General features: G+C 41.9%; 1 protein-coding gene across 3 annotated transcripts in view; it reads left to right on the plus strand.

Annotated features, from left to right (window-relative positions):
• Positions 1-22,906, plus strand: part of ADAMTSL1 (ADAMTS like 1) — a 419,132-nt gene that overhangs the window by 289,241 nt on the left and 106,985 nt on the right. For all 3 annotated transcript variants that reach the window (XM_007969153.3, XM_007969155.3, XM_007969154.3), the window contains 3 exons: positions 9,518-9,697; positions 14,658-14,811; positions 15,690-16,815. In XM_007969153.3, the coding sequence (XP_007967344.3) occupies positions 9,518-9,697; positions 14,658-14,811; positions 15,690-16,815 (1,460 nt within the window). The remainder of the gene's footprint in view (positions 1-9,517; positions 9,698-14,657; positions 14,812-15,689; positions 16,816-22,906) is intronic.

Raw genomic sequence — 22,906 nt, forward strand, 5'->3', positions numbered from 1 at the left:
TGACTCTTTATCCAATTTGCCATACTGTGTCATTTAATTGGAGAATTTAGCCCATTTACATTTAAGCTTAGTATTGTTATGTGTGAACTTGATCCTGTCATTATGATGTTAGCTGGTTATTTTGTTCATTAATTGATGAAGTTTCTTGCTAGCGTCGATGGTCTTTACATTTTGGCATGTTTTTGCAGTGGCTGGTACCTGTTGTTCCTTTCCATGTTTAGTTCTTCCTTCAGGATCTCTTGTAGGGCAGGCCTAGTGGTGACAAAATCTCTAAGCATTTGCTTGTCTGTAAAGGATTTGATTTCTCCTTCACTTATGAAACTTAGTTTGGCTGGATATGAAATTCTGGGTTGAAAATTCTTTTCTTTAAGAGTGTTGAATATTGGCCCCTACTCTCTTCTGGCTTGGAGAGTTTCTGCTGAGAGATCTGCTGTTAGTCTGATGGGCTTCCCTTTGTGGGTAACCCCACCTTTCTCTCTGGCTTCCCTTAACATTTTTTCCTTCATTTCAACTTTGGTGAATCTGACAATTATGTGTCTTGTAGTTGCTCTTCTTGAGGAGTATCTTTGTGGCATTCTCTGTATTTCCTGAATTTGAATGTTGGCCAGCCTTGCTTGGTTGGGGAAGTTCTCCTGGATAATGTCCTGCAGCGTGTTTTCCAACTTAGTTCCATTCTCCACATTACTTTCAGGTACACCAGTCAGACGTAGATTTGGTCTTTTCACATAGTCCTTTATTTCGTGGACCTTTGTTCATTTCTTTTTACTCTTTTTTCTCTAAACTTCTCCTCTCGCTTCATTTCATTCATTGGATCTTCAATCAGTGATACCCTTTCTTCCAGCTGATCGAGTCAGTTACTGAAGCTTGTGCATTTGTCACATAGTTCTCATGTCATGGTTTTCATCTTTATCAGGTCGTTTAAGGACTTCTCTGCATTGGTTATTCTAATTAGCCCTTCGTCAAATCTTTTTTCAATGTTTTTAGTCTCTTTGCGCTGGGTTCGTAATTCCTCCTTTAGCTCTGAGAAGTTTGATTGACTGAAGGCTTCTTCTCTCAACTCGTCAAAGTCATTCTCCATCCAGCTTTGTTCTGTTGCTGGCGAGGAGCTGCATTCCTTTGGAGGGAGAGAGGTGCTCTGATTTTTAGAATTTCCAGCTTTTCTGTACTGCTTTTTCCCCATCTTTGTGGTTTTATCTACCTTTGGTCTTTGATGATGGTGACATACAGATGGGGTTTTGGTATGGATGTCCTTTCTGTTTGTTAGTTTTCCTTCTAACAGTCAGGACCCTCAGCTGCGGGTCTATTGGAGTTTGCTTGAGGTCCACTCCAGACCCTGTTTGCCTGGGTATCAGCAGTGGAGGCTGCACAAGAGTGAATATTGCTGAACAGAAAATGTTGCTGTCTGATCGTTACTCTGGAAGCTTCATCTCAGAGGTGTACCCAGCCGTGTGAGGTGTGAGGTGTCAGTCTCCCCCTAGTTGGGGATGTCTCCCAGTTAGGCTACTTGGGGCTCAGGGACCCACTTGAGCAGTGTGTCCATTCTCAGATCTCAAACTCCGTGCTGGGAAAACCACTACTCTCTTCAAAGCTGTCAGACAGGGGCATTTACATCTGCAGAGGTTTCTGCTGCCTTTTGTTTGGCAGGCCTCCTTTAGCTGCAGTGGGCTCCACCCAGTTCGAGTTTCCTAGCTGCTTTGTTTACCTACTAAAGCCTCAGTAATGGCAAGTGCCCCTCCCCCAGCCTCGCTGCCACCTTGCAGTTAGATCTCAGACTGCTGTGCTAGCAATGAGGGAGGCTCCGTGGGTTGGAACCCTCTGAGCCAGGTGCGGGATATAATCTCCTGATTGCTAAGACCCTTGGTAAAGCACAGTATTAGGGTGGGAGTGACCCAATTTTCCAGGTATTGTGTGTCACGGTTTACCTTGGCTAGGAAAGGGAATTCCCTTCCCCCTTGCACTTCCCAGGTGAGGTGATGCCTCGCCCTGCTTCGGCTCTCGCTCATTGGGCTGCACCCACTGTCCTGCACCCACCGTCCAACACGCCCCAGTGAGATGAACCCGGTACCTCAGTTGGAAATGCAGAAACCACCCATCTGTGTCGCTTACGCTGGGAGCTGGAGGCTGGAGCTGTTCCTATTCGGCCATCTTGGTGCAGATCTTGCTATTCCATTGTAGTTTTGATTTGCATTTCTCTGATGATCAGTGATGTTGAGCACCTTTTCATATGCCTGTTTGCCATTGTGTCTTCTTTTGAGAGATGTCTAGTCAGACTTTTGCCCATCTTTTGATTGAATTATTAGATTTTTTCCTACAGAGTTGTTTGAGCTCATTATATATTCTGGTTATTACTCCCTTGTCAGGGTAGTTTGCAAATAATTACTCCCATTCTGTGGGTTGTCACTTCACTTTGTTGACTGTTTTCTTTGCTGTGCAGAAGCTTTTTAACCTGTGATCCCATTTGTTTATGTTTGCCTGTGCTTGAGGGGTATTGCTCAAGAAATTTTTGTCCAGACCAATGTCCTGGAGATTTCCCCCAATGTTTTCTTGTAGTAGCTTCTTTGTTTGAGGTCTTAGATTTAAGTCTGTAATTCATTTTATTTAATTTTTGTATATGGCAAGAGATAGGGGTCTATTTTCATTCTTCTGCATAGAGATACCCAGTTTTCCAAGCACCATTCATTGAAGAAACTGTCTTTTCCCCAGTGTATGTTCTTGGAACCTTTGTTGAAAATGAGTTTACTGTAGCTCTATAGTTTTGTTTCTGGGTTCTCTATTCTATTCCATTGGTGTATATGTCTGTTTTTATGTCAGTACCATGCTATAGCTGATACTATTGCTCTGTAGCATCATTTGAAGTCAGATAATGTGATTCCTCCAGTTTTGTTTTTTTACTTAGGATAGCTTTGGTTATTCTGGATCTTTTGTGGTTCCATATAAATTTTAGGATTGTTTTTCTATTTCTGTGAAGAATTTTTTTGATATTTTGACAGGGATTGCACTGAATCTGTAGATTGCCTTGGGTAGTAAGGATATTTTAACAATAGGAAACCTTCTAACCCATAAACATGGAATATTTTTCCATTTTTTGATGTCCTCTTCAATTTATTTCATCAGTGTCTTATACTTTTCATTATAGAGATGTTTCACTGCTTTGGTTAATTCCTAGTTTTTAAATTTTATATGTGGATATTATAAATGGGATTACTTTTTAAATTTCTTTTTCACATTGTTCACTGTTGAACATAAGAAATACTGATTTTTGTATGTTGATTTTGTACCTTGCAGATTTACTGAATTTAAATTTATCAGTTCTAATAGTTTTCTTGTGGAATCTTTAGGTTTTTCCAAATATAAGATCCTATCATCTGCAAACAAGGATAATTTGACTTCTTCCTTTCCAATCTGGATGCCATTTATATCCTTCTCTTGTCTTATTGCTCTAGCTAGGACAAGAAGTGGCTTTTGAACTGGACCTTCAAGCACATCTTGGAAGTCTCTGGATGAACAAAGAGTTGGCAGACATTGCTCATGGACTGAATGACATGATCAAAGGCCAGAGCAGACAAGGTTGTCTGTGTGCCCAGGAAAAGGCAAATTGTCCACTGTAGCTAAAGCATGGGCACATGGCAGTATGTCAAGGAATGGGCTGGAAAGGTCCATGCAGATCAAAGTGAAGGGCATTGTCAGGAGTCTAGATTTTATCTTCTTACCATTGATAATATCCTAAAAGCTTTATGTATACATCAAAATTTTAAATGACAATTTTTAGAAACTTTTCTTGCAGCTGTTTTATCATCATGCTGTTACAGACCTATATACTGTTGGAGGTCTGTGCCTTAAATCAAGTCCTATCTGCAAACTGATAACCCAGTTGTGTTATTTTCAATGAGTGATCACTCTATAGTACAGTTTTATTACATCTATACCCTTGAAATAAGACAAATTATTTTCATTATCTACTTCCTCAATTTGAAAGAGAGAAAAAAAGTAACCTACATTGTTCTTTATTGCCAAATTCACTAAGAAACTCTAACTGAACAGCTTGAATCTGAGAACTGTTCTTATTTAACTACTTGTTTATTTTGGAGCATTTATTCAAATTGAACAGAAGCCTGTGTGCCTCATAAAATATTTAGAAAAAGAAAACTTCAGCCACTACTCATTGAGGAGATCCATACTCCTACAAATTCAACATCACTAGTGGAGTACCTAAAATGTCAATCACTGGGTAACAGAAACTTTGGGAGCATGTTCTTTATGTCTGAAGGACTCAATAGGACCCATGAGGAATCTGAGTGTGAATTATAATCAAAGGATTAAATGAAAAGTGGCTTGATGTCATTTTGAGGTTTAGGAGATAATAGTTTTATGAACCAGCCATTATTTCTCTCAGAGAAAAAAAATACACTGCATTTTCAACAGTGTAAATATTTATGGATCATATCAAAACATCATATACTCCCAGAACTTATTGTAAAATGTCACTCCACTGTTCAGCTCATACCCTGACCACTTCTTTACTGGGAAACAAACAAATCATTAATTTTAAAAGAAGGAAAAGGAGAGAGCATGTGTAGGAAAGAAAACTAGAGGTGGATTCAGTCAATCCTAATTTTTTTTAAAAGATGTAATGATATACTGGGGAGAAGTTTTAAATGAAATTCTCAAACACTTAATATATGCAACAACAGAAGCAACATGTCTTCCTTCATAGAGCTAATGGTCTAAATGGGTAATAATTTCTGAAAATATGAGAGCTATTTTCAAAAATAAAATGAGGTAATGGTGATAGAGACCCCTTTGACTACTCTAGGTAGGAAGGTTAGGGATGACCTCTCCACACAGCTGAGAATGGAATTGAACCTGGATTATTCAAGAGACTCAGCCACATGAAGATCTAAGAGAAGAATGGTGCAGGTAGAAAGAAGAGCAAATGGAAAGGCCCTGTGGGAGAAACAAGCTTGACATATTTGAGGAACAAAACAACAAAAAACAAGTCCAGCTGGAGTATACAGGGAAAGTGGGGAGTCGTAAAAGATAAGATTACAGAGGTGTACGACGCTTCTCTTGCTCTGCTGTACATTCACCTACCCAGAACCACACTTGGTTCATCATTGACATTTAATAAATTTATGTGGAATGAACTAATAAAGTTGGAAGGATTTAAGTTAGACAATGTCTAAGTTCCACCAGGGCAGGAACCAGAATCTGTAGCGGTTTGCAGGGCAGGGTTAGAGGAGTATAGATTTTATTCTTATTGCAAGGGAATGTCATTGGAGGGTTTTAAGCATGGAAATTGTGTGATCACATTTATGCTTTGAAAACATCACTCTTGCTACTGTGTGGAGAATAGAGTGTAGAGAAGACAATATGGGGTTTCCAACAGGAGGGAGGAGCTCTTTTCAAATGATCACATTTGATTGTATCATCTATATCCTGCTAGAAACGCTATTTCTTAGTCCATTCTGGCTGTTAAAACAGAATACATAGACTGAGTAGCTTATCAATGACAGAAATTTATTTCTCACAGTTCTGGAGGATAGAAAGTCCAAGGTCAGGGTGCTGGCAGATTCGGTGTCTAGTGAGAACGCTCTTTCTGGTTCATAGATGGTGCTCTGTGGCTGTGTCCTCACATGATGGAAGGGGCAAGGCAGCTCTCTGGAACCTCTTTTATAAGGATACTCATCCCATTCTTGAGGGTTCCACCCCCATGACCTAATCACCTCCCAAAAGTCCTCACCTCCTAATACTATCACCTTGAGAGTTAGGATTTCAGCGTATAAATTTAGGGGAGTGGCAGGGAGGACACAGACATTCAGACCAAAGCACCAGTAAAAGGCAAGAGATGATGGATTATGGTATGCTGATTCGTTATGTATTTTAGAAGTATAGCTTATATGTTTTGTAAGTAAAACTGACCTTATTTGGCCATGAATTGGATGTCAGGGGAAGTGGGGTAAGAAAAAGGAAAAACTCAAGGGCCTAAGTTTTTGCCCTGGATGTGGCACAATTAAATGAATGGGGAAGACTGAGAGAGAAATAGGTTTGGGATGAGGTTGGAGGGGCAGTATTAAGAGTTCCATTTTAGGCATGTTTAAATCAAGATGCCTATTTGCATTTAAGTGGACATGTTGAGTAGGCCTAGGGGAGAGGTCAGAGCTTAAAATTAAAATTTTTGATTTATCAGCACAAACTTGTTTCTTTCCGACAATTGTGGTTTCAGAAAAATTACAATAAGTTCATGGAAGAATCTTAGTAATTCACAGAATGGAAAGTATTGTGGAGAATATAGTCCCCAAATTTGGCAAATCCTTCAGAGTCAGTAATCCACATGGTTAGTTGGCTACTTATAAAAAGAAAGAATGAACAAGAAAAGTTTGTAACTAATCTGATTATAGTATAACTTGTTGGTTTGATGTAAGAATTTGACAGCAATAAGAGAAGGTTGAACCTTAAATCATGCAAAAGACTGTAAAACTAAATTTAAAACCTTAGTTATCCATAGCAACAAGAAGATTATTCTAGATAAATGGAATTCTTAGCCACTAATTTAAATTTCTTCCAAGTACCAACTTCAATTCAATGCCACAGACATTTATTGAGAACATTCACAGGAGGCATTATTCTAGGCAGTGCGGGTACAACATTAGTTAAAGAAGGGAAATCCTTTAATGTCTTATTGAACCGCTGCCAAATGAGAGCTAAAATTAAAATTTGCTTCTTCAATACATGAAAAGCCCACAGAGTCACTGAAGTGAGCCACAAAGAAGACAAAGGTTTAGGCCAGTCACTTGAATCATTTGTTCTGAGACCATAGATTTTGTTCTTAATCAAGCCCAAAGGACACACTAGAAAAGCCTTTAGAAGGAGCTGGTAGGACTTGTGATGAGTAACAAGTGGTGTAGCTTAAACGTTGCCTTTCAGAAATCAGAGTTTAGGGAGAACTCCCTAAACTTTCCAGGGTCACCAGAATGTAGACGAACTACTTTAAATTCTGCTCCCCAACCTGAATTGTGGGCTGGCTCCTGCCTGTCAGGGATGGTCACAAGAGGGGAAGCTAAGAATTGAATGGCAAAGCCCAGTTGGGTGAAAGGGTAAGACCAGGCTCCTGGCAGGCTTGGTGCTGATCAGGCTGGGAGCCCTCCTCATGAAGAAACAGTCACACTACCCTCCTTTGGGTCTGCAAAGCACACAGGAGTTGTACAACCACAGAGGAGGGAAGCTGAGTTTGGACTTGTTGTCCAGCTGTGTCCAGAGCATGGTGTCCAGTAGCTCAGTAAATGTCGCAATGAATGGCAATAAACCAATTCTAGCCCCTGTGTGGCCTTCGTTGGGTTGTTTACCTCTCTGAGCCTCAGCTTTTTCTTTTTTTTTTTTCTTTTTTTCCTGTAAAGTGGAAATAAGACCTAGCTTATAGGGTCATTTCACATTTTTTGTTAGCCTTCAATGCTTCAATGGGTAGGTAGTTGATCCCAGCAATAAGAAAATATATCCTTTTTCCTAGGGGACTCAATATGGTTATTTTTCAAAATTTGACATGGAAAAAAAAAAGGTTGCTCACCGTTGGTTTGAATCATTTAAAAGACTCTAAGACTAAAAGACTTAACTAGACAAAGTTGATTACTTTTCTAACATCATTATCCACTAGCTCTGTGACCTCAAGCCATTCACAACTGCAAACAAATGGCATGTTTGCTCAGGTGGGGTCCAAACAACCACTGGTCCTAACAGAGACCTCTCTGAGTCCCGGAGTTTCCTTTCCATGTTTATTACCACTGGGTATGGTGAGGGAACATTCATTTGGAGAAATGGTTCTCAGCCCTGGAGACACAAAAAAATTATCTGAGGAAAAATTACTTGGAAGAAGATTATACTATCTTCCTTAAAAACAAAACAAAACAAAAACTGGTACCTGGGACCCACCTCCCAGAATTTCTGATTTGTTGGGTCTGAAGTGAGGTCCAGGCATCGGTACTTTTAAAAAGGTCCCCAGGAGACCTTGACGTGCATGCAGGGTTGAGAACACTGAGTAAGAAGGTGAAAACCGGGCTGCAGCAATGTTCTGACTGTACCGAAGGACACTGGTGTCACCATCATAACCCTGACTGCCAGCAAAAACCCCCATAGCCATTCTGAGTACAACTTACTAAGCAAAGATCACCATGAGTTCTGAGAGGGGCACTCCTCCAGCAGAGCAAGTCCTTCAGCACAAACTCTCAGGCTTTTTAAAACCAGGCTTGATCTCTCAGCAAGCCCAAAGGCAGCAAGCTAATGATGAGAGACTATTCTGGAAGAAATCAGCAGGTTCCCTAAAATTTTACAATAAAATATCCCCACCACAGAGTAGTCGTGGGTTGAACACTTAGCTAGGGTTATGTCTGAGTGAAAGTGATAGAAAACCCAAAATAACATTGGCTTTAAAAAGAAAAGTCTTCCTCTCTCACTTAAACACAGACAGTCCAGAACGGGTATGGTGGTTTCACAGTCAGGAAGCCAGGCTTCCAACTTTTTGTTTATGACAGCCCAAGATGGAAGCTTACATTTCAGACATCACGTTCACATTGCAGCCAGCAGGGAGGAGAAAGGGAAGAGATGCCAGACCCTCTTTTTGGGCACTTCCCTGAAAGCACATGCAACCCTTCCGTTTATATCCCATTGGCCAGCATTAAGTCAAATGGCTGTATCTATCTTCAAGGGAGATTGGCAAATATAGTCTTTATGCTGAAAGGTCATATGCCCAGTGAAAAGCTGGGGACTCCTTTACTCTGTAAAGGGACACATATTTGAAAATAGCCAACGGTCTGTGCTTCAGGGGGCCTCCCTCCCACTTCATGCCCCTGGATCATAACTATTCAGTTACATGTAAACAATGTTTTATTGGGGTTCCTCTGAAAACCACTGACATGAGGCCATTTGTCTTGCATTCTAAATTTCAGTGGCTCAGGCTTCCACTGCCCTAAGAAATCATCAATCCTGCATGAAGAATATTCCAGGGGGGTTCTTAAGAAAACCAGACCCTAAATCTAATGCCCATTCAGTGTGGTAGAGTGCCTTCACTTAGAGAAAGGGCTGTCTTTTCTGCAAATTAATTTCTCTAAATTTATATTGATGGCAGGCGCTCTCTCCTGTTCATTCTGGAAGCAACACAGATTATTTTCCCTGGATCGTAAATATGCTGAACACTCTATTATACTAACCTTTTAAACCAGTTGTCTTGGATGGGGCTGCAAATCATAGTTCAGGAGCAACTTTCTAAGATTTAAAGGCCCCAGAAATTCCTGGATGCTCTAGTTAAATACCTGGGATTAAGTGGAGAGGGTAGATCTTGCTACAAAATTCATCTCAAAGAGAAGAAACCAAATCCTTTGGGTTGATTCCTGGTTTTTCTTCTTTTTCTGGGTTGTTTTTTTTTTTTTTCTTCCTTTACTCTGCCAAACTAAGCTGAGAATTAGCAGTCAGACAGACTGCCTTCCCATATTGGGTCTACTTTTTCTTCCTTCCTTCTTTCCTTCCCCAGTGTTCCAGAACGTGTGGTGGGGGTGTTCAGAAACGCGAGGTTCTTTGCAAGCAGCGCATGGCTGATGGCAGCTTCCTGGAGCTTCCTGAGACCTTCTGTTCAGCTTCAAAACCAGCCTCCCAGCAAGCATGCAAGAAAGATGACTGTCCCAGCGAGTGGCTTCTCTCAGACTGGACAGAGGTATGTATGTTCCTCAGGAGAGAATAAGAGAGACCCAAGTTGGAAAAGAAGGCACCCCAGACATATACATAGAAAAGGCAAGAAGAGAACAAAACAATCTTCCTAATACTATGGAATAGTATTTTTTTAAAACCATATATACCATAGTGTGTAACTAGCTTTTAACGAGACTGCAGGGACCTAAGTTACACAGCCAGCCCTGACCCAGTGATCGGAAGTTTGGAATTGTAAATGGGCTCCTCATGGAGCAAAACCAGACCTCACTGGTGTGGTTTTGGCCCAGGATTCTTTTCCACACACTGGGTTCTTCTCCTATCTCCACACAACACCCCCTCCTCCTGACCTCCCTGTACCTCTTACTCCCAGATGTTTCTAGTCTCTATTTAGGAAGGGCAAAGCCTCTCTAGCAAGTCTCTTCCAAGTTACTGGACAATAAAGGACATGATTTATTAGGAAAAGACGGCCAAGGAAATCCTGCCTGTTTACTGTTAGTTTCCTGGCTCTAAAAATCTTCAACAGCTTCCCAGCAAGAGAATTTGATTTCCCTTGTAGTCCTGCACTTTGGGAAGTGATTGCTTCAGCATTCACCATTCCTGACTTTATCTCCTAAGTTAGAGACATACCTCTGACTAACCTATCTTTCTAAATAATGCCTCTTCCAATTCTAGTGTATGATAATTCATTTACACCTAGCTTCAAGTCCTTTGTTTTTAGCTGCTACCACTTCTTTGAGTTGCCTTCGACTTCTCCAGCTCCATAGGCCTGTGTGTCTTCCATGGAGAAGTTCCCCCAAAATTGTTGCCTCACAAGATTTAGCCAAGAACAGAATCACTAGACGCGAAGTGAAAATTTCTGTGAAGCCAGATTCAAGACCTTCCTTTTTCTAGCATATAAGCATTTGAATTTGCCTTCCTAACCCCACTGTCTTTTTTTTTTGTATAGTATACAACTCACAGGAGGGAGCTGCTGCTGCTTGAAATACCTCACACAGATACGTGCTTACAGAGGGCAAAGCGGCCTGTGAAAATTCAGATCCAGCTCTCTCAACTTAGGTTCTTAGAATTCTTGCCCATATCTTATCAATCCACACAGAATTCCATGACATGGTGCCTGCTAAGTGCATTGCAATTAAGAGTTAACTTACATTACCACAGGTTTTATAATTTGGCAGTAAAATTGCTTCTTGTGGTATCTGACACCAAATGTCTCAGAACATTTGGGGAATTTTTTCTCATGCTTTAGAAAGAAATTCGATTTCTTTCTAAATTTGATTTCAAGATAAAAGTGAGTAAAATGAGCATGTGTACATTTGCGTGTGTATGTGCACGTTAGTGACGATTTTTCCTTGGGAATGTTGATTTGGGGTATGGCATTTGAAGAACACAGACGTATTTGCCAAGTGGCTGTAGATGAAAACATTCTATCAGTGGAGTATTATAAAAGGAATTGCTCCCCTAAATCTATCAGGTGATAGTCTGCCATGAGTGGGCTGCTGAGGAAGGGACTTGTGTGTGTTATAATTGTCTTCCTGTGTTCCTGGAGTTTGTGGTCTCTGAAGCATATGAGACACAGAAGATTCAGAAAAAGTTCTTTTCTGACTGCAGATTTGAGAGGGACCCTTGAGATTTTTGGACTGAGAAAAAGGTCCCATTGATACCATTAAGTACAGTAGGCCTTCAGAACAGTATCATGTGTTGTTAAGAGTTCAGACTCAAAGACAGGCAAACCTAGGTTCAAATCCTGACTCTGCCACTTACTGGCTGTATAACCTTGGGCTAATTATTTAACCTTTTTGGCTTTAGGTTGCTTATCTGTATAATAGAAATATAATAGTATCCATCATGTAGGTGGGAGGCTGAAATTAAATATAATTTAATATATATTGCATGTAAAATACTTTGGCCTACTAAAAGTGAACCCTTATGATTCTCTTCCATTTGGGTTCACTTGTCATGAGAAGGAAAGGAAATGAAAGGAAGCACTCACCGTGGCTGGCTGGGCCTGAGGCCACAGCTTAGGTCTCCTATAGGCTCTCCTGGTCTTCCTCAAGAGGAAGTTCTATTTTTGGAACTGGGAGCGGGTAGCCCTTATCCAAGGAATGTTGCTAGCTTCTGAGCTATCTGGGTTAATGAATGGAAATTCCAAACATTGGGGAGGGGCTGAGAATGGTGGGAAGTAATCCCTGAATTGCTGGGATTAAACTCAAACTGGTGCCATACTGAAGCACTCCTGGTGTTCACAAAGGCTCCACACTGGCCCTGTCATCCTGATGACCATTCCCCTGGCCCTCTGACTGAGAGGAGATGTGCATTCCACACCTCCCATGAGACTGCCCTTGGAGAAGGGAAGACCCAGATGATCTATGGGTGTTTTTCATCCTCAACTATCTTGGCTCAATCTCATGGTTACTGCACAGAATCCCACAGAGACAGAATTAAGCCAAAGTTTTAGACATTTCAAATAAAATTACTTACAGATTCTATTCTGGAAGTAAGACCTCTCAAAAGGCCATACTTCTTTTCTTTAAAAGAAACCCTCAATCTCCTGAAAGAGTTTGATATTAAATATTTTTAAACCCTATTTTATGGAAGTTGCTCCTTTCCCCCCAAAATAAACATTCTTAAAAAAGAATCATTTTAGAGCTAGAAGGAGCTTAAAAGATCCTATAGACTAATTACTTTGTTAAAAAATTAAGACCACAGAACCTTTATCAAATGAAATGTTACTATGAAGCCAATAATCTTAAACAGATAAAATTGAGCTATTTTGGTTTAAGTGTGAGTAGGGGTCTCAGATCTCCAATGGCTGGGTCTCCTCACCACCTGAGAAGCCCCTGAATCACTTCGTCAACATAGTTATGGAACACAGCTTTAAAATCCCTGCTCTAGCTTAGCTTCCTTATTCCAGAGATACGGAAATTGAAGGTAGAGAAAGAGCTAGACTTGACCAAAGTCATAACCTGCTCTTCTGACCTGAAACTCTGTTTTTATGTTTCTACTTAGCAGCCTTAAAACGACCATGCTCTTTTAAATTTTCAGGCTTCTTACTTCCATCCCACCTGATCTTGGATTTGGTGCTGTCATTTACAATCAAATAAGGAATGGGTGGAATCTGGAACCCACAATTGTCAGGCTATAAAAGCAGTGGGTTTGATTCTCACCACTATCCTTTGCATCTTAAATTTCTTTCAGGGTGGCATATATCACAGCACATCACACAAAATAGTATCACTTCAATATGTTAGCATATAACACTTGAAAATATATATAAACAAAAAAATGGTTTTTTGTTTTTACTATTATTTTTCAAGTTAACGTGGCACACTCCCACAGTCCTCGTTGAGGCAAGCCTGGAGATGATAGCCTCCTTCCCCGACACCCTGCCTCCCATCCATCGCCTGCTTTCATCCCTTACCTACAATGTTGCCAGATTAACCTTCTCACAACACCTCTTTCATCATGTCACCCCCTCTTTAGTGGCTTCCCACTGCCTTATGGACCAATCACAAACCTCTTGTCTGAAAATTAAAGGTCTCCAAAGTTTGGCCCCAAACTAACCCTCAAGCTCCTAACACTTACAACTTGAGCCCTCTGTTCTCTCAAACTGTTCTGTCCCATGCCTGCCTTGGGACTCCTACACTGAACTTTTCTGTCTTTTTTCTGGAAATTTCCCTTTCTCCCAACTGATCCGTGTTTCTCTGTATCCACCCAGACTCCAATCATCTTCAAGACCTTGGTGAGGAAATCCCTAGTGTACTATGAGCATTCAATTATTGTTAGCATTACTTTTATACTACTTTGTCTTCTAATTGTATGTTTTTACTAAATTCTGTAATTACAATTGTATAAACAGCTTTACTGAGGTATAATTTATATATTATAAACTTTGACTTGGCATGTTTTTAAGGTTTATCCATGTTGTAGCACATATAAGAACTATACTCCTTTTAATGGCTGAATAATATTCCACTGTAAAGATATGGCATATTTTGTTTATTCATTCACCAGCTGATAGGCATTGGATGATTTTCACTTTTGTCAATTATGAATCATACTGCTATGAGTGTTTGCACACAAGTCTTTGTGTGGATGTATGTCTTTGTCTCTCTTGGGTAGCTACCCAGGAGTAAAACTGCTAGGTCTCCTGGTAAATTTTCATTTAACTTTGTAAGAAACTACCAATCTGTTTTCTAAAGACACTGTATCATTTTACTTTCCCACCAGTAATGAGTGAAACTGCTAATTTTCCATATCCTTGCCAACACTTGTTGTCTTTTTTTTTTATTATGGCCATTCTAGTGGATATGAAGTGGTGTCTCATGGTGGTTTTGACTTATATTTCCCAAATGGACTGTTTCATTTTAACAATGCATTTGGAATTTCCCCCTCATTTGAATGACAGCTCTTTGAGATTTGGAACTATCTTGTACATCTTTTCTTCATAACATCTAGCACCCTACCTTAGACAAAGTAGATTCATAACTACCTTATGCTTGACACTAAAATATTGTCACTTATTTGTGAAGGAATGAAAAAGGAATTAGCAATAATTGTCATTTCTATGTATGGCATTTTAAAATATATTATCTCACTTAATTCCCAGGCTTGCAAACTAAGCATAAGTGGAAACAGACTGAGAGAATTTAAGTAACTTGCCAACTAGTAAAATACTAAGCTGGGATTTAAACACTCTATAACTCTCTAACTCTGAAGCCCAGGCTATATAAGTAAAATAGATAAAAGGTCTTCAGGAAACCTCAGAGTAGAAAATCTTAGAGTGCAATATGTCTATAAGATTGGCATGTCTTCCACATTGTGACCTCATAATTAGTATTTCTATCTCAGTGGTTATTGCTTTTCCAAGCAACTTTTCTCATATTTTGATGAGTTTGAGAGTCTATTAAAAAATTAGCTTCCAGTTCCCTGAATTTATGTACATTTGGCCTTTCTTTCTCCGCCAGTGTTCCACAAGCTGTGGGGAAGGCACCCAGACTCGAAGCGCCATTTGCCGAAAGATGCTGAAAACCGGCATCTCAACTGTTGTCAATTCTACCCTGTGCCCGCCCCTGCCTTTCTCTTCCTCCATCAGGCCCTGTATGCTGGCAACCTGTGCAAGTAAGTATGTCAGGGCTCTGGGAATGGGGAGATGAAACTCACACAGCAGCAGCTATAGCCAGCACTCCGTGGCCTTCCCTAAACTCAACACCTGTGGGAAATAGTGGGCCAGTAGAACCCCATGGAGGGCTGCAGGCAGGAGAGCTCAGCTGGAAACGGAAAAGGAATCTTAATTACACGTGGCCAGGCTGAATTCTCTTCTCCACTGGAAAAACAGTTTGCAGGGGGTAGAGCAAAGTTCACTTGCTGGCATACAGAGATCTGGAAGCTGGAGGCAGTGTATTACTAATGATGTCTAATGTTCTCCACTCTGGGGTTTTAAACGACTCTAAACAGATCTGTTTAATATTAATCCCTAGAGCCGCGACACTTCTAGGCTCTCCTCACGATGTCCTTTAGGGCTCTGGTGCCTTGCAGGACCCAGAAGGCAAACATTTAGCGGAGGACATTCTCCTCTCTATCCTCTGCCTTTTTATGACTTTGATTTATTGTTTAAAAATTCTTTTAATGAGAGGAAATGGCTTTCCCCGGGGATCCCCCTCCATCTAGAACTCTGCATCTCAGCTTCTAGGGGCAACAAGGCCCAGCAGGGAGACACTGGGTTGCCCACTGCATCTCATTAGTTCTGATTGTGGTGGCAGCTTGGTGGTCCACAGCTGGGAACGAGGTCCTCCCGAAAAACACAGGCAGTAAAGACTGGCCCCGGCCAAAATAAACCCTGAAGAATACTTTCTCTCCCGTCCCTCCGGCGCCTTCATCTCTGCTTCTCTTCTCCACTCTGGCCCTTTCCTCTGCCCCTCTCTCCTGGCTGCATCTCACCCTGGGTTTTCTCTCTCCCCACCTCTTTCTCTGTCCCTTTGGGTTCGCTCTCCTTCCAGGGCCCGGGCGGCCGTCCACGAAGCACAGCCCGCACATCGCGGCCGCCAGGAAGATCTACATCCAGACTCGCAGGCAGAGGAAGCTGCACTTCGTGGTGGGGGGCTTCGCCTACCTGCTCCCCAAGACGGCGGTGGTTCTGCGCTGCCCGGCGCGCAGGGTCCGCAAGCCCCTCATCACCTGGGAGAAGGACGGCCAGCACCTCATCAGCTCGACGCACGTCACGGTGGCCCCCTTCGGCTACCTCAAGATCCACCGCCTCAAGCCCTCAGATGCAGGCGTCTACACCTGCTCAGCGGGCCCGGCCCGGGAGCACTTTGTGATTAAGCTCATTGGAGGCAACCGCAAGCTCGTGGCCCGGCCCTTGAGCCAGAGAAGTGAGGAAGAGGCGCTCGTGGGGAGGAAGGCCGGCCCGAAGGAGGCCCTGCAGAGCCACAAACACCAGAACGGGATCTTCTCCAACGGCAGCAAGGCGGAGAAGCGGGGCCTGGCCGCCAACCCCGGGAGCCGCTACGACGACCTCGTCTCCCGGCTGTTGGAGCAGGGCGGCTGGCCCGCGGAGCTGCTGGCCTCCTGGGAGGCGCAGGACTCCGCGGAAAGGAACGCGACCTCGGAGGAGGACCCGGGCGCGGAGCAGGCGCTCCTGCACCTGCCCTTCACCATGGTGACCGAGCAGCGGCGCCTGGACGACATCCTGGGGAACCTCTCCCAGCAGCCCGAGGAGCTGCGCGACCTCTACAGCAAGCACCTGGTGGCCCAGCTGGCCCAGGAGATCTTCCGCAGCCACCTGGAGCACCAGGACACGCTCCTGAAGCCCTCAGAGCGCAGGACTTCCCCCGTGGCTATCTCGCCTCATAAACACGTGTCTGGCTTCAGCAGCTCCCTGCGGACCTCCTCCGCCGGGGAGGCCGGGGGAGGCTCTCGAAGGCCACACCGCAAACCCACCATTCTGCGCAAGATCTCAGCAGCCCAGCAGCTCTCAGCCTCGGAGGTGGTCACCCACCTGGGACAGACAGTGGCCCTGGCCAGCGGGACACTGAGTGTTCTTCTGCACTGTGAGGCCATCGGCCACCCAAGGCCTACCATCAGCTGGGCCAGGAATGGAGAAGAAGTTCAGTTCAGTGACAGGTGAGCCTTGTAGCTAACCTGGTCTTGGGAAGGAGGCAAGGGGCCACATCTGGCCCAAGTCACAATACTCACACATTCTTCAAGGTGTTTCCAGGAGTAGGGCTTAGAGTTGGCCTCAGGGATCCCATCATGGGGTGCAGGCCCTCTCTCAACACTGATAGACTACTGGAGCAAAGACAAGCTATTTCATTTTTCTAAACTGTCTGTTCTCATCTTTATAAGGGAATAGCAACATTGCCTACCCACCCCCATCCCTGTAGGATCCCAAAGATAAATGAGATACTCTCTGGATAGCTTTGAACTTCTGGCAGAAAGACATCATTCCAGGCCAAGGCATTATTATGTTACTACTCTGTAAGATGAACCATGGAAAAGCTTTGACACTGGAACACTGTCTCTGTGTGTGTGGTCCCCCAGGGCTGGGCAGAGAATGAAGCCAGCACCTGCTGTTTCCCTTGGGTGAACCCATCTTGTGTCTGGGCTGGACAAGGCTGTTTGTTCCAGAAAGCTTTTATTCCCAGTTGGACCTGTGATTAATTATCCTAATATCTCCTGTTGTCTCTGTTTTGATGTATCATTATCAGGATGACAACATGTATCACTTCCTAGTCTCTTTGGGTTATAGCCATTCATAATGTAGAATCAATAGTGGTAGTAGAATTAATAATATTTTTTACCACTACCTATGCCATACTTTGTGCATATTTTGTCTCTTTTAATCTTTACAGGGGCCTTGGCAATGAAGATAGGTGTCATTAACTGATTAGTGACTATCTGCCAGGCAAATGTAAACTCTTTATGTGTTTTATCTCACTGAATAGAAGTGGATACAGTTTTTATCCACACTTTATAGAAGAGGAAACACATAAAGTTAAGTAATTTACTAAAGGTTGTATTTATTAGGTGGCAGAGCTATGATATGTAACAAAAAGGAACTTCCCTATGGGTAGTCACTTTAAAGAATCATGAAATCATAGTCCTCTAGTCTAGATTCCTCATTTTAACCTTTTATCTTCTCAGAATCCAAGCATAATGCTCTTTTCATTAAGTCTACATCTAAATGTTATTGTTTGACTAATCGTCTTCTCTGGCTTGCTAGCTTTTGGTAAGGAAGGAAAGAAGCCAGCATTTATTCTAGGCACTATGCCAGGTTTATTTATAAGTAACTGCATTTTTTATTCTAACAGTCAATCCACAAGATTGACATTATCCTCCAGTTTTATGTAGAAAACTAAGATTCAGCAGCTCACCCAAGATCACATTTTAGTAAGAGCTGAAACAGGCATTCAGTATTTGATTTTAATTCCAAGAAGTTTATTTGATTCCAAGGAGTTCTGTCTACTCTTCCAAGACTTGGTGAATAGATGTACAATAACTTTTGTCCATCCCGCACACATCATTTTTTGCCTTTGAAATGTCAATAATACTGCCTCTCAGCCTTAGTACTTTTAGACCAAATAGCTTTGATAACAATACAAAGTATTATTTCTTTATGCTCCAATGGTATGCCAGACATAGTGCTCAGTGCTTTAAAGGCATTATCTTGCTTTATTTTCCCTCAAAATCTTAGGAACTAGTAGGTACAATTGTAGTTACCATATCTAGATAGAAAGCTGAGGGACAGATGTTGGAGCCACATAGAAACACTGGAAATGTTCTGAACACAGGCAGCATGCCCCAGAGCTTGTGCTTTTAACCTGCCCCTCTGTCCGTGCCCTCCAGCCCCCACCACTCATACTTTCCTTGATCAGCTTAACTGCTGTTATCCCTGTCGTTTTCTCCAAAAATCCTTATAACATGGTTGCAAAGATTTCAGTCAAGCCCTTTGAGATCACGGAGTGGCAGCTCCAGTGTCTGGTCCCAGGGTGATGAGGGGTGGCCTGATACTCAGGTGGGTGGTGCCCTGCAACTCAGTCCTATCAGTGCACTTGCTGTACCTATTACACCGCTATCATGCCCTCTCCTCTATCAGCCAGTCAGTTTATCAAGTGTAGGTACAACGTTTTATTTCTATCCCCGGGGCCTATTGCCTGGGATTGGTACTATTGGGATTGAAGGGAATCACAATTGGCATGAGGGAAAAGATAGAAATTAACATCTTCCTACTTCCTCCTAAAAAGCTGTGGAAAAGACAGGGCAATGGGAAAGGGTCATCCGGACTCTGCTCAGCCTTTGCCTGCAGGGAGAACATTGAGCCCCTGGCTTAGAGGTCCTGACAATTTCTTTGAGTGTTGGAGACTTTTGATGAAAACCAAGGCCCATGGCCCATCTAGGTCACCTGGTGACTGCAGGAATGATGTGGAAGGAGGTAGACAAGCATGGGGGGAGGTCCAATCTGATCTTGCCAAGGCCCTTCACTTTTCACGGTCTTAGTCTCTTCATTTCAGAAATGAAGAGACTGTACCATATCATCTCCAAGGTCCCTCCTACCTCCTTCCCTCATTTACAGAAGGCCACGGAAGGTTAAAGCCCACATGCTGATGGGAGAACCTTGACCACAGTAACTTCCAAAGTTGTGGCACAAGTTGTTTCTAAATGTTCCACAAACAGGCTCAGTGATCACATGAGTTTGAGAAGGGCAAACTTAAGGCTAAACAGATGTATGTACTGCTGGATTTTATGTCTATTTTTTTAATATCACACTTGATTTTTTATTATAAAAGTAATAAAAGGGCTATAAAATAATTCAAATAATATCTAAATCTATAAAAAGTGCAAGCCTCCCTCTTCCCCGCAATGCTCCCAGAGGCTATCATTCTTAATAATTTGGTATACATCCTTTTAGAATGTTTATATATTTTACTGTATTACATAAAAAGCATATATGCACACATAGGATTTGGGTTTTTTAGTAGGATATTAGTCATGTTCAGAAATGTGACTTGGTTTTTACTTAACAGCATATCTATGAGATGTTTCCATAATAGTATGTAGTGGTCTATATTACCTTTTTTAACAGCTGATTACTGTTCCTGAATGCATTTAACTATTCCCCAACTGAAAATTATTTGGAATTTTTCTTTTTATTTTACTCTTTTAAGCATTCCAATGTGTGTTGTGACTTTCCAAGTGGACAATACAGTATGCTGTGTTTTCAAAGTTCTCCTTTAATCACTGAACAATTTTTTGGCTTAGTAATCTGAGGAACACCAATAATTCTTGAAATAGCACTTAGGAAACACACTTTGGCCCTTTTAATTTTCGCCTTAATGGGCATTAGAGTCTAACCCCAGTGGCTTTAAAATGGAGAAGGTTCAGTGGAATCTTGCTAGAAACAGACATGGCAGCCTGGTGCTAAGAACACTAAAGCACTGGGCCTAGGCGAGCAGAGGGCAAGTCCTGGATCCTCCATCATCCAGGACATCATTATGGGGGAGGGTAGCACTCAGAGGGTAAGAGGGAAGATACCTGAGAGGCAGGAACAAACAGTTTTTGCCACCATCAATTTTTTTTTTTCTGGATCTAGCCTTTACTAAGCGTTTCAATGCAAGTGAATGGCATGTGGTAGGAATAAATAAGAGATTTCCATTTTTGATCTTTCACATCATAATTTTTCCATTTTTCTTGGCTGCTCAATAAGAAATATGGCTGGAGCTTAGTTTTCTATATCTTTCAAGTTCTGTTTAAGAAAAGAGTGACTGTATCTGCACAGAGCATGCAGGAGGCACAGAGCTGCCGTTAGGACTGCTGTGCTGTCAGCTGTTGGTGACCTTTCCTGTGTTGGGTTTCACTGCTTGTCATCATGACTATGTCTGGTGGTGGTTCAGAAATGCTCATTTATTTTCAAACAGAAGTGCTGAAATGTCCAGTGTTATAGTTCAGTTAGTCTGTTTTTGCTAAAGGCCCAAATCTACCTTCTGAATATCTGCAAGATTCAGCTGTGTGTTGGTCTGTGGGACTTTGCAGTTTGTTAAAGTAGACTCCAAATAGTATGAGCCAGCAAGATAGGTCCAGGTCAGAAAAAAGTGAGAGAAATCTGTTGCTTCTTTGCTTTTAAATATTCCAAAGTTTGATTTGAAAGAAATTAGTTTTAGAAAAGAATCACTAACAATTCTGATACTACTGTGTCTCATCATTTATATAACTTACTAGTTGAAATTCACATGGTTCTTAGAAATGCATGTCAACTCAAGCAGTCGTTTACAGGGTGTCCTTAGTGTGTTATGACTGCCTGGTTCATCATAATCCCTACTTCCTTTTTCCTTTATTCTGCAAACAGTCTCATGTCTACTCTAAGCCAGACTCTGTGTTAGATACTAGGGATGGAGGAAAAGAAGATTCATTTCCTGTTGATGAAATTCAAAGTCCATTTTGGGAGCCAGAGGAGTAAATGCAGTATTATAAGTGCTAGGAGAGAGGTATGCATATTTATTCATGGCTTAAGTATTTACTAACCTAACTATAATATACCAGGTATACATCGACTTGCTGGAAATATTGTGATAAATGAAACTATGTTCCCTTGGAGTTTACATGCATTTGGAGTTCTGCTCAAATGGCACATATTGGAGAGGCCTTCCTTGTCACTATATCTAAAAAAGCACCCCTCATCATTGTCTATCCTTTTAACTCTATTTAGAGAATTGTATCATTCTCTGATGTATTATATAGATATTTGTTGATTGCCTTTCCACAAGGCTACAGACTTTCTTCACTGCTGTATCCCCAGTAACTGGCACCAAATGTATTAAATAACAGTGAATGAATTAACAAATGAATGGAGCAAGGCAACAAACACATAAAAGTAAGCAAGAAAAATATCAGGTGGTGATAAGTGTCAGGCAGAAAATTAAAACGGGTGTGATAAGAGAATGATGTGGTGACTGCTTTAGATGGGTGTGCTAAGGAGATTACACCCAAGATCTATCTGAATGATGACCAGTGCCCAGCACTGTGATGTGAGGAGAACACTCCTGGACAAGGGAAAGGCAGTGCAAAAACCCTAAAGTGACAATGACTTTGTGTTGAAAGAACTCAAAAGAAGTCCATTTGGCTGTAGTAAGGGAGGCAAAAGGCAGAGGTGGTATGGGATGAGGTTGTGAGGGTAACTGGAGACCAAGGGAAGGGGTTCGAGTTTTAGTCTGAGTACCACAGGAAGAATTTGGAGGATGTTAAGCAGGAAAGTGACATGATCTGATTTGCATTTTGCAGATTCACATGGGCTAACTTGTGGCACGTGGATTGTAGAGGCGCATGTTTGGAAGTTGGGGGCTGGTAAGGGGCCATTGCAGTAGCCCCTACAACGCTATTGATCTTTACTGGGCATTAGATACATTGAGATGATAAATAAGAGAAGAACGCTTCTCTCCAGAAACTAAGAAACCCTCAAGTGCTGGTGTAGGATGAAGTAACTTAGGACCCCAGTTTGTATTGAACTCCAACTGGTAAAATACTTCTCTTTTAAGCTTTTAAAAGTAGATTGAAGAGGGGTTCAGAAATCCAATGTTATTAATTACCAGGGCTTGTTAGAATGCAGACTCCCACATCCTCCCCTACCATTAGAAACTCTTTCTGCAGTAGGGACCCATAATTTGGATTTAAACAAGCACCACAGGTGACTCTGAAGCCAGATTCAGGGATCACTTTGAAGAAGCACAGGTTTGCTTTGTCCACTCTAGATTATCGCAGCAGTTTCCTAATTCTCTATTTGTCTTCTTTAGACCGGGGGTTGGCAAATTACAGCCAGTGGCTTTAACATTTTTTAAAGGATTATTAAGAATGGCTTTTAAAGGGTTATTAAAAGAGCCAATGAAATTGAGCACAGAGCTGTTAGGTTAACTTGCTCAAGGTCTCACACTTAGTAAGTGGTAGAGCTGGGATTTGAAACCAGGCATGTAAAGGGTTATTAAAAGAATGACTTTTACATCTTTAAAAGGTTATTAAAAACAAACAAAAAATTATAATATACAACAAAAACTACAGGTGGCCCTCAAAGCCTAAAATATTTACTATCCGTCCCTTTACAGAGAAGTTTACTGCCTCCTGCTGTAGACCGTTCACCATGCTACTGCCAGAGCATCTTTCTAGCAAACCTGTCCATGCTGCTTTCATGCTTACAAATTCTTTGCATGGCTTCTCATCACTTGAGGAT

Source organism: Chlorocebus sabaeus, chromosome 12 (assembly GCF_047675955.1).
Source record: "Chlorocebus sabaeus isolate Y175 chromosome 12, mChlSab1.0.hap1, whole genome shotgun sequence".
Taxonomy (NCBI): Eukaryota; Metazoa; Chordata; class Mammalia; order Primates; family Cercopithecidae; genus Chlorocebus; species Chlorocebus sabaeus.